Here is a 13,366-nt window from a genome sequence, read left to right on the forward strand (position 1 = left end):
ACTGACATCTTTATTTCGAAACGCATCCGGAGCTGAGTGATGGATGTTCAAAGTTGCGGGAGCGTCAAATACGTGAACATTTCTTTTTCTCCACTTTGGACCCAAAAATATTGGGATGCGTAAATTATGCAAGGGCGTTAATTACGCGAGAAAATACGGTAGTTTCCTCAAACAGACGGTAAAATAAACGGAAATTTATAGGTATCTCTGAACACTTGGAGATGACGTTTGTTATATTTTTTGGCTATAACGAGAAAAAAAAATGCCCGAAACTGTCACCGACACAACACCCTTAAAAACATTCAACTCATTAAAATTATGCACTTAAATACGCGAAACTACCACATACTAAACTTACAATATGTCCCATACATTATTAACATGCGACTTTGACAGAGGGGGAAAGCACAGAAATGCAAGGGAAAAAAAGTGGCCTACAACTCCGACGAAACTACGCACAGAAACGATGTTAACAGCGCGCGAACAACACAATAACAAATTCTTTCGTCCCGATTAACTGAGTCGTTAGCGCGAGCTAGCATCTTGCTTGCAGGACGATCGCCGCCCCGAATCCCCAGCTGTATCAAGCGCACACGCTGCTGTGGTGAGTGGGAAACACGATACACGAAGGCGCCGGACGAAACACTCACGAAATAAAGTATAAAATAAATAGCTTGAAAATGAGGTTTCGTAAATTACATAAGCGCATAAGAATTTATCCTTTATCCTAGGGGAAGAGTATTGGCCGTACTAGAGGTTATTTTAGTCAAAAATCGGAAGAAGTAAAAATAAATCGGAAAATCGTAAGACGAGTTAAAAACCGGAAAGTTTCCGGGTAAATCGGAAGGGTTGGCAGGTATGCAACCTGCAGCTTTGTGAAGGGAGCAGGTAAATCTAGGTAAATGTAGGTGGGAATGAAGGAAAAACATTGTAGCAAAAGATCTTAGAGGTCGATGGTAATTAGGAACTAATATATGGAGGCCCCATGAAGAAAAGAAGAAGAAAGAAGGTTACACCACTAGTTGAACATAAATGGTACCAGTACCCATAAAAATAAAAAATATGTCTTTCAGCACCTGCGTGTTCTTGGTATCTGATAAAATAGTTTCTCCCTGTTTGGTCGATATAGGTTGTTTCACATTATGAGCATCTCAATTTGTATATTCCTGAATTAAGAAATTTATTGCTTTTTTTGGGATATTTGAGTTATGATTTGAAAAATTCTGACTGTTCTGTGTAGGAAGGCTTATGTGAAAGTTAAGTTTCTTAATTATATTAGTAACTTGGTATGTGTTTTCATTACTGAAGGTAAAAACCATAAAATTCTTATTCTTCAGTTCTGTTCTGTTTGTAGATTAGTTTTTGGTTTATTTTTAATTTCGTTTATTTTATCTGTGTAGTTTCTATTAGAGCAAATATTACTTGCTATGGTACAAATAGTGTCCATCTCTTCTTTAGATCGCTTTTTAGAAAGAGGGACATTAAATGCACAGTTAATTAGGCTATATAATATACCCTTCTTGTGGGCACCAGGGTGAAAAGAATTTTGTTTGATTAAGTTAATGGTTTGTGTGGGCTTTCTATAGGTTTTACATGATAGCTATATCTTAAAGTTTGATTTACTTCTCTTTCTATTGTAAATTTAATATGTACAGCACACCATCAACAAGGCCACAGGGAACCAGTTCAGGAAGCGAGAGAACATCCTACAAAACTACGCCACCCAAAATACCAACACCGAGGTCGATAGCTGCAGTCGCTTAAGTGCGGCCAGTATCCAGTATTCGGGAGATAGTAGGTTTGAACCCCACTGTCGGCAGCCCTGAAAATGGTTTTCCGTGGTTTCCCATTTTCACACCAGGCAAATACTGGGGCTGTACCTTAATTAAGGCCACGGCCGCTTCCTTCCCACTCCTAGCCCTTTCCTGTCCTATCGTCGCCGTAAGACCTATCTGTGTCGGTGCGACGCAAAAAAAAAAAAAGAGAATACCAACAGTTCACAACTGTCTTGACCACACTGATTAACCAAGGCCTAATCAAGGCTATTTAAAATGCAATGATTATTAGCACACAATACTGAAACAACAAATTTAAGGTGGTGTAAACAAATTTTAAACCCCATTTTACTTCAACATTAATGAATAACAACATTTATGAATTCATCACCAATTTTAAACAGATATATTAATAAAAGAATCACATCAAATTTTACCGATACACACAAATTTGACTGGTAAAACAAGGTACCATAATGCAACTTATTAAAATAGTAACATAAAATAAAAGGATGTGTTAACCCCTATTATTAGAGCAAAGACTGTGTATGTGAACTCCAAGTAGAACAATAATTGAAACTAATGAAACTACTATTTTAATTAATGGTGTCTATTATTATAACCTAGGACTGTATACATAAATCCTAGGTAGAGTAATGCTTTAATTGATGTTCTTGCTATTTTGACTATTAGTGTTATAGATATACTAACAGCTGAAGATGATCCATAAGAGGATGGAAACCGATACTGTGATGTTTAAATGTAGATACATATACTTGATATTGTAATAATATTGATTAGGTGGAGACTTCAAACTTATAATCGTGAACTGTAATAGTCACCAATACGGACATGAAACTAATAACTTGTGAAATACTGACAGACACAAAGGCAAGGGTGAGATCGAGGAGTGCATTATCAGAAGAGTTTGAGATCAAGACTAGGGCCGAACAGGGAGAATGACTATCACCTATGTTATTCAACATAGCACTGGATGAAGTCATCAGACGATGGAGGACAACAAATGAAAAGTTGGTGATACCAGAGACAAAGGTGGACTGCCTAGCCTTTGCGGATGACATAGCCATAGCACTATCAACAAGGATGAGAAGGTCCACCTATTCAGTACTGCATATAATATGTTAATATTATTTATTATATCGGGACTATAGTTTCGACCCTTGTATTGGGTCATTCTTCAGCCTTAAATTATAAATGGAAAAGAACTTAAATGTAACGTGAAAACATCAACACCTAATATAACACTATTGCCATTGACGAAATACACTAGCGGGAAGAAAATGCACCATCACCGACTGAATGATATGGTGCCATAATGTATAACCACAAAAGGCAAGAACAAAGACCAACCAGATGACCAGAGTAAGGTATGATGGGAATTCAAGTATGCGCTTCGTGCATCATGATCTCTCAATATCACTCGGTGCCTCATTTTTCATTAAAAATTCGTCATTTTTCATCTAAAAAAAAGAAAAGAAAAATGAACCACATATTGATTTTCAGTAATAAATTTTGTAAAAAATATGGAAAATCAGTAATTATTGGCAGGTCTGCTTCATCCATTAAGTTAATTTTTAGCTTTTATCTTCTCATTCCAAGGATCCTCCTGTCACTGCCCATCTGTACCAGCAGATCACTCTCGCTGCTTTCATGTCTGTCACTTCCAACTTTATAAGAGGTCCCAAGTCCACCCTGTTTCCACTCCCATAAAGCAAAGTTGGTCTTAAAACAGACTGGTGTAAAGATAGTTTTATCCAGGAGCTGACTTCTTTCTTACAGAATACTGTTGATCACAACTGCAGCTCACTGTATTAGCCGTGGCGCACCGTGATTCTATCCCTCTCACTATAGCACCATCCTTGGAGAATACACGTCCTACACACTCAAAATAATCTACCTGTTCTAGTTCTGTATTCCCAAAACAATATTTATCTAAATCTCTCAGGTTTCTAGCCAAATCTCCACCTGTGTTAGGCTCAGCAGGTCAACAGAGGGATTACTGAAGAAGTTGTTTTCAAGAATAATACGAGCCTAGGATGTAGGAATTCACGATGACATCAGTTTGGTGTGAATGTCTTTACAACCCGATGTTACACCAGCTACCCAAATCAAACTAAGACAAAGTAGCAGAGTGGGAACATTAAATATCCTTACATTGACAAACAAAACTGAAGAGCTGGTCGACCTCATGGAAAGGAGGAGACTTCTAATCATGGGGTTGAGTGAAACAAAGTGGAAGAAAACTGGGAAAATGAATATGAGATTGGACTTTAGTCTCTACTGGTCTGGAAATGAAGCAGCGTCTAAGAATGGAGTAGGATTTTTAATACATAAAGACATAGATGCTTGTAGTGAAGTTGAGTTTGTTATTGAAAGGATAATTAAGTTATATGTGAACTTCGGAGAGAAAATGTACAATGTGATCCAAGTCTATGCACCACAGGTAGGATGCTCAAAAGAAGAAAAGGCCAACTTTCTTAATAACTTGGAAGAACACGCTGAGTATGACAATCTAATTGTAATGGGTGATTTTTAATTCACAAGCTAGTTCACAACGAACAGGATATGAATCCACACTGGGCCCTCATGGAATGGGAAATGAAGAGGGAGAATATATGCTAGATCTAAGCATGAGAAACAACCTGATAGTGAGCAACAGTTGGTTGAAGAAAATGGACTCTCATAAAATCACAAGATATAGCTGGGATGATAAAATAGGTACAGTAATAGATTATATTCTGATAGAACAAAATGTATGGAAAAATGTCAATGATGTTAAGGTCATTCCAAGTGAAGACCTTGGTGGAGACCATAGACTGTTGGTTGCAGTTATTGCAGAGAAAAGACCTTCCAAAGTCTGTAACAGAAGAGTCCCCAAAATAAAAACTTAGCGACTAACTGAGGAAAGTGTAAGGGAAGAATAGGTGTACGCAGGTTGTTGCCGAGAGAAGAACTGAAATTGGTAGATTAAGAATGGGATACTCTAAAGACGGTTGTGGTTGGTGCAGCAAACCTCCTGGTGGAATGATGATATTAAAAAGGCTATCAATGGCAGAAACCGTGCAAGAAGAGTCCTAAAACTAAAAAGCAAGAACATGGGGAGATAAACATGAAGTAGGGGAGATGCTGTCACTTTACAGAAAGAAAAAATTACAGGTCAAACAGCTGGTTGTACCTGAAAAGCAAAAATGCAAGGAAGATCTGGATACCAAAATAACGCAGGATGGAAATAAACTGTTATACAGTATTGATAAGAATAGAAGAACTCAAAATTAATCTATCCAATCTGTAGAACTTCCTAATGGTGAGGTGACTAGGGATAAGACCAAAATATTACAGGAGTTCCAAAGGCACTTTGAAACTTTGCTGAACTGTTATGAAAATGTCACTCTATTAGACGACGAACCTCATGATTTTAGCAGCACAAATACCACTAGTCTGACATGGTTGGAAGTAGAGACAGCAATATCTAAGATGAAAAACAACACATCAACTGGATCAGATGAACAAAGTGTTGAGATGATCAAAGCGCTAGGAGAGGTTGGACAACAGTGGATGTACAGGGTACTAAATAGAATCTGGAAAGAGAATGTAATACCCAATGACTGGAAGAAAGGAATCATCCCATTGTTGAAAAAGGTGATAGAAAGAAATGTACCAACTACAGAGGTATAACTCTGCTGTCACATGGCCTCAAAATCTACGAATCCATCCTTGAGAGCAGGATTAGAAAATATGTTGAACCTACACTTGAGGAGGAACAACATGGATTTAGACCTCATAGATCAACTATGGACCTCATTTTTGCCACCAGAATGCTCTATGAGAAGTATTGGGAGAAAGGTAAAACACTAATAATTGTTTTTCTGGACATCAAGAAAGCATATGACCATGTACCACACAGGCACATATGGGAATGTTTTGAGACATAAGAAAGTGCCTGATGACATCGTAGCACGAGTATGATTATATGATGAAACCAAGTGTCGTGTCCAGGTCCAGGATGGAAGGTCAGGTTGGTTCGAAACAAAGAGTGGAGTCCAGCAGGGAAGTTGTCTTTCACCACTTTTCTCTTCATTATGAACAATTCTGTTCATGACTTGATATGCGATATTTAACGCAATGGTAATATTGTGCAACATGACTCCGAGTATATGGGCGCGAAGCTGTATAGAATGCAGGAGCTTGGAGGTGGTTTCCTAGGAAGGGTGTGACACTGTATGAGTGAAACAGAAGCTGTGTTGGAGAGGTAAAGAGAGATAAGAATTTTGTTATGGGAAGTACCATGCCACCTTAACAGCATTTAAAGCAGGAAGAGACAGGATTACTACGTCACGGTAATCGAGTGATATCCCCTCTACCCAAGGGTTTTTCAGGATAATAAAACAATGAAAATAATCCCCAGAATTTTGTGAACATAATGGTATGTCTAATGCGATTAATACATGACAAATTTGATAATCCCGCATTAATATAACCACCGTGGGAAGCAGTCGAGTGGCTGCATACCAAACTCACGTATGTTTGCCGGGATTTTTCCTGGTGTGGCTTCACTTTTTGCTCCCTATAAGAGAAGAGAAATATGGAGGGAGGCATCTCATTCCACTGGAAGATTGCTGCCGGTGTGTGTCGCGTGTGTCTTGTCTAAACAAAGACTATGATTAGTTTTGAGCGTTCACGTTAACGTCATTCAGAGCTGTAGAAATGTGAATAGTAGTTTTATTATGGGATCAGATTTAATTTTGTCATAGTGCGGTCATGAACTTATAATTGATCAACTCTAAACTTTGCCATTTGCACAGACTTCTTCACAGAAGTGGCACAGGTCAGCTCGTAGTACGATGTTGATCGGCAGTAGGATTTAATCTAAGAACCAAAATTATTTCTGTGTTTCAGAAGGACACACATGTGTGGTTGGGTGAAAATAATCAGTTTAGCTTGACAAAAATAGCCTAGGAACTCATATACAAGCAAGCCTGGACACATCTCCGTGCGTGTTTTTAACAATACAAAAACTATGTCTTTAACTTCAGTACCCTTCTAACCTGTCTAGTATACGCAGGAAACGGCATCTGTATGACGATTGTGCTGTGCGGTTAAATAACTGAGTATTTCATTCCAGTAATTCGGGAACTGAGTTTCAAGACCGTGTGGATGTGAACTTCAAGCGGAGCCTCGAGAAGATGCCTGTGATGGACCGACCTGGAAACAACAGTACGAGAAGACCAGCTATGGACGTCTTCATCATGCTTGGCTAAATGGCATAGCCGAGTCTTGATGGAGGGAGATGAGGGTCGCCAAAAATGAGCTAAGTGAACCAAAGTTGTTAGCATGTGGTAGAATTAGCGACAGTTACGCAAAAACTTAGCAGTTAATTATGTAAATACTAGTTGGTTAAGCTCTTCGGTAATTAGATTAAGATTAAGATCATGATGTATGAGCCAATCAGGCCATTTGTTAAGATGATTTTAAGATCATTAACATTCTTAATGTATATAATTTATCATTTTTTGATTTGTATGATGTGTTATATTATTTTACGGGTGATAAGGGAGCTAGGAGTAACTTAAGAAGATTGTTTATTTTAGTGTTAGGTTAAAATATTCCCTGTTTGGTGACTTAAATTTTTGTTGTAAATAAGGATCATCTAAGGAAAGCTTGTCACTCTCTGATATCAGGAAGGATAGAAAGATTAAAGTAGCGTAGGATCTGCTTGCTGCACGCGCATTATTTATCTACACGTTTTCATTATCATTAAAGTCTGTTGAGGAAACTAACACCATGTTGTAGGCAATATCATCAAAATTTCTGACCGAGTTTCACACTGCCAAAGATATAGACTCGAACCTGGGTCTTGAGGGAGTGAGGTTGCACCATATGTGTAGAGCGCTGTGTTTTTATGAGAAAATAGTACGGGATAGTACTTTGAATTAAACGAATTAGACTCAAGAAGCAGTCTGGTAACTAAGTCTGATATTTAGAAAGAGAATTGGTTCCTTACTTGTCAGAAGACGTTGTGTGGAGGCTCACAAGTTCGTCGTGATAAGATGGAAGTTAAAAGCCCTTGTTTGATTTCGAGAGCAGAAAGGCAGCTGAGACAAGGTCAGTGTTAGAGTTTGTTTACAACATTGTGCGAGTCTGGGAGTCTCTCATACTCCTGTCGGCCAGGTTGCTGACATAATTACTACACCCCAGGGGGTGAATGGACATTTTTAAAAGCTGCATGCAGTAGTTCGTTCCTTTCCTTTACCGATAAAATTTATTCGTTGGACAGAGATTTCTTTCTTTTTTTTTTCTTCTTCTTTTTTTTTTGCAAGCTGCTTTACGTTGCACCGACACATATGTCTTATGGCAATGATGGGATAGGAAAGGGCCAGGAGTGGGAAGGAAGCTCCCGTGACCTTAATCAAGGTACAGACCCAGCATTTGCGTGGTATGAAAATGGGAAACCACGGAAAACCATATTCAGGGCCGACGACAGTGGGTTTCGAACCCACAATGTCCTGAATACTGGATACTGGCCACACTTAACCGACTGCAGCTATCAAGCTCGGTTCTTTTCTTTTGCTTTTCTATATTTGTGTGTACAGTAGGTGTGATATCTTTGTGTATTATTTGATTTTATGTTTGACCGTTAGATTGTGTGGTAACCGTGAAGATTACCCAGGGGTTGCGAGTTAATGCTCATTCAATTTTAGTGGAATCGTGCCACAAGTAGCTTCAGTGTTTTTTTGTTTTGGTTGGGTTTTACATTGTTAATTTTTTTTTCCTGGTTATATGTAAATACGTCCCAGATTCAAGGGAATTTTAATGGTAAATTTATTTCTGCGGAGCGTCGCTAATCCTGGCACTATGATTTGTTTTAGGTCCAATGGTGTTGTACACCGAAGGACCAGGTCACTAGTTCATCTGACAGCAAGTCGACACCGTCACTTAAATTTCTAATGTACGCCGTCTTTGGCATTTTGTTTTCACCCACGAGGGCATCAGATTGTAAATTACATTGTTTTTAAGTGAGATTGATGAACTGACTATGCTTTTGTCAATTAAATAGTTTAAAGCTTACGAAGTTCCTCATTAAAAATTAATATAGCATTATACCTGTCCAACACTATGTGATCAAAAGTATCGACACCCCCCAAAAACATATGTTTTTCTTCGTAGGTGCATTGTGCTGCCACCTATTGCCAGGTACTCCATAGCAGCGACCTCAGTAGTCATTAGACATCATGAGAGAGCAGAATGGGGCGCTCCGCGGAACTCACGGACTTCGAATGTGGGTTATAAATTTCATGTTGTTGGTCCGTATTGAACTGAGAATAACATATGAGTAACAATACAGTAAAGGTTTCCACCTATTCAATACAAAATATATTCACAATATTTTAAAATTACATGGAACTAGTTTCGACCCATCTAGGGGTCATCATCAGCCACATCAAAGCAAAGATCACTCTTGACGAAATCCTAAGAACATGTTAATTTTAACAGTAAGATTATTATGGAATAACAAGTGAATGTGGTAAATGAAAGATGTTAGTATGGGACAGGTGAGTAATAGCTAATAAATATACAAGGAATATACATAAGAGGTTTGGAACAAAGTATAAAAGGGGGCTTAGTGTTGTAAAAATTATATAATCATGGAAAACAGTAAGTCTTTATAATGAAAAATGCAATGTGAAATGACACATATAAAATTATATATGGCTTAGGAAGAGTGGAGGTGGTTTAGGAGGGGAAGAGGGCTTAAGATGGAGTTGAAGGGTGCGCGAGAAAGGGTAATTGTCTCGGAAAAGTACCTTTGATTTAGTGTGCTCGTGGTATCTGATATTGAAGTTTCTACCGGTTTGCCCGATGTAGGTTTTTCCACAGGTGTTACATTTGATCTTATAAACTCCTGATTTTAAAAACTGCTGGTCCTGTTGATGTGTGAAGTAGTGTGTAAAACCAACTATAAGAACATGAACGTTTTACACAATACTTCACACATCAACAGGACCAGCAGTTTTTTAAAATCAGGAGTTTATGAGATCAAATGTAACACCTGTGGAAAAACCTACATCGGGCAAACCGGTAGAAACTTCAATATCAGATACCACGAGCACACTAAATCAAAGGTACTTTTCCGAGACAATTACCCTTTCTCACGCACCCTTCAACTCCACCTTAAGCCCTCTTCCCCTCCTAAACCACCTCCACTCTTCCTAAGCCATATATAATTTTATGTGTCATTTCACATTACATTCTTCATTATAAGGACTTACTGTTTTCCAAGATTATATAATTTTTACAATAAGCCCCCTTTTATACTTTGTTCCAAACCTTTTATGTATATTCCTTGTATATTTATTAGCTATTACTCACCTGTCCCATACTAACATCTGTTTTCATTTACCACATTCATTTGTTATTCCATAATAATCTTACTGTTATAATTAACATGTTCTTAGGATTTCGTCAAGAGTGATCTTTGCTTTGATGTGGCTGATGATGACCCCTAGATGGGTCGAAACTAGTTCCATGTAATTTTAAAATATTGTGAATATATTTTGTATTGAATAGGTGGAATCCTTTACTGTGTTGTTACTCATATGTTACTTCGAATGTGGTCAGGTGATTGGGTGTCACTTGTGTCAGAAGTCTGTACGCAAAATTTCCACTCCTAAACATCCCCAGGTCTACTGTTTCTGATGTGATAGTCAAGTGGAAATGTGAAGGGACACGTACAGCACAAAAACATACCAGCCGACCTCGTCTGTTGACTGACAGAGACCGCCGACAATTGAAGAGGGTCGTAAAGTGTAATAGGCAGGCATCTATCCAGACCATCACATAGGAATTCCAAACTGCATCAGGATCTACTCCAAGTACTACGACAGTTCGGTGGGAGGTGAGAAAACTTGGATTTCATGGTCGAGCGGCTGCCCATAAGCCATACATTAAGCAGGTCAATGCCAAAGTACGCCTAGCTTGGTGTAAAGAGCGTAAACATTGGACGACTGAACAGTGGAAAAACGTTGTGTGGAGTGACAAATCACGGTACACAATGTGGCGATCCGATGGCAGGGTGTGGGTATGGCGAATGCCTGGTGAATGTCATCTGTCAGTGTGTGTAGCGCCAACAGTAAAATTCGGAGGCAGTGGTGTTATGGTATGGTCGTGCTTTTCATGGAGGGGTCTTGCACCGCTTGTTGTTTTGTTTTGAGCACCTTCTTGCTTCCCACTGATGAAGAGCACTTCAGGGATGGCGACTGCATCTTTCAACACAATCGAGCACCTGTTCAGAATGCATGGCCTGTGGCGGAGTGGTTACATGACAATAACATACCTGTCATGGACTGGCCTGCACAGAGTCCCGACCTGAATCCTATGGAACACCTTTGGGATGTTTTGGAACGCCGACTTCGTGCCAGGCCTCACCGACAGACATTGCTACCTCTCCTCAATGCAGCGCTCAGTGAAGAATGGGCTGCCATTCCCTAAGCAGCAACCTTCCAGCACCTGACTGAACGTATGCTTGCAAGAGTGGAAGCTGTCATCAAGGCTAAGGGTGGACCAACACCATACTGAATTCCAGCATTACCGATGGAGGGCACCACAAACTTGTACGTCATGTTCAGCCAGGTGTTCGGATACTTTTGATCACATAGTGTATCTACACTTGCCACAAGAACCTGATAAGAGTTCTCTCCGGAGGCTAGTTCAGTGTATTTTCATTTTTGTGGACAGGTAATCAGGTAAGTCATTTAACCCACCATTTTTTCTGTGATTGATCCATTTACTGAAGCCCTAAAGGGTATAATAATCATAATGGATGAAGTTTTATAAGTGGTTAAAAGAAAGGTTCCAACAACTAATGCCCTGGTTTTTGCTAATGATGTAATGGTATGGGGTGAGACAGAAATGGAAGTACAAACTAGACTTGATCTCAGGCATGAAGCTTTTACAACCTTAGGTCTCAAAATCAGCAAAACGAAGACAGTTGGCTTGGTGATGAGTAGAAACTATCCAACTGTTCATCTAAGAATTGGAGATGAGATGGGTATAGTAGAACACTTCCAATATTTAGGTGGTGGTCTGCCATCAGACAATACCATACATCAAGAGATTAGCAACAGAATACAGAAAGCATCCAAATTCTATCACTCTGTACGTCAAATACTTTCGGATGAAACATTTCCTTTAGTTTCCAAGATCAGCTTGTACAAAATATATCTAGTACCTATACTGACATATGGCCTGGAAGCAGCAACCCATACTGGACCAACAAGGAGTCTTCTTTAGGCAACAGAAATGAAGTTCCTCCATTCCTGTCTACAAAAAAAGGATAAAGTAAGGAATGTGGATATCCGGCAACAGCTTGGATTGGAAAGAAGCTTGCTGGAGACTCTAGACGCGAAGAGATTGCAATGGTATGGTCACATGAAAATAATGTGACCCTCACAGGACTTCTCGAACATACTTTGACTACAATGTTCCTGGGAAGAGACAAAGAGCAAGACCTCGTGATGTTTGGGAAAAACAGACATTGAAGGACCTTGAAATTAGAGATGTGAACCGACGTCTCGTATATGAGCAGCATCTCTGGATGGATAGGTCAAACTGGAGGTGGTTTGTAAACAACCGCACCCGGCTTGCTGGAGCAAAGAAATGATGATGATGATTATGTTTCTAGCCGACTGAGATCACTCTGCTCTTGGAAAGTACCATTGGAAAGGAGCAAACAAATCAAAATCAAGGGACTACATATTAATATATATTTTCACTTTTTATGATAAATCTGAAAATAGTGTACAGAATGGAATTGCATATGCAACCTAAAGTAGGGCAGGCTTGGGTATTTTCTGTATAAAAGCATTTTACAATTAAATAATTCTTCAGCAGTTTCTCCTCAACCCAGATAAGATACAGCCAAGAAATATTTTTCCCCATGTATTTGGAATACCTGCGACTTTTCTCATGATATCTATGAAAGTGTATGTGTAGCACAGTTATAGAAAATAATGTGTAAAGAAAACTGCTGACATCTGAAAAGAACTGTATTTTTTAAGAATTTGTAGTAAGTGGTTACTGTGATCTAAGTGTTTTATGATCTGAATACTATAAAGACACACTGAAAATTAACCCAACATAGGTCCAAGTTTAAACTACTTACCCAAATACCTTTAAATGTCATTACTACTACCAGTTAAATATAGCCCATGCTCAATATTTTCTAAAATTGTTTTCAGTTTAGTACAGAAGGCGACTGCTTAACAACTATGCTATGCAGCCGGTTCAATATCAATAAATCTGATGACATCTGCAGATAACAGGGACCATCTTCTTGCAGAACCCTCACATAACTCCATTTATCAATTACAAGCTGGTTTTCTACTTACATATTATGCAGGTAGAAGTTCACACACCACAAATTTCCGTGAATTATTTGGCACTTATGTAAGTGTTGAACGATTTGCAACATTTCATACGTCCAATATGTAACAATTCTTGGAGGTAAGTCCATGTCCTGCAAAGGAAACATTATAATTGGTTTATAATTGAAGTACTTAACATAGCAGAACTTT

The 13,366-nt window shown here is 38.8% G+C and overlaps 1 protein-coding gene across 1 annotated transcript in view; it reads right to left on the reverse strand.

The window, feature by feature from the left end:
• The window catches only part of LOC136877585 (mitotic checkpoint serine/threonine-protein kinase BUB1), a 402,777-nt gene that overhangs the window by 66,303 nt on the left and 323,108 nt on the right, over window positions 1-13,366 (reverse strand). Inside the window, exon 15 of the mRNA XM_067151742.2 lies at window positions 13,181-13,308. Coding sequence (XP_067007843.2) covers window positions 13,181-13,308 — 128 coding nt within the window. The remainder of the gene's footprint in view (window positions 1-13,180; window positions 13,309-13,366) is intronic.

This window comes from Anabrus simplex, chromosome 7 (genome assembly GCF_040414725.1).
Source record: "Anabrus simplex isolate iqAnaSimp1 chromosome 7, ASM4041472v1, whole genome shotgun sequence".
Lineage (NCBI taxonomy): Eukaryota > Metazoa > Arthropoda > Insecta > Orthoptera > Tettigoniidae > Anabrus > Anabrus simplex.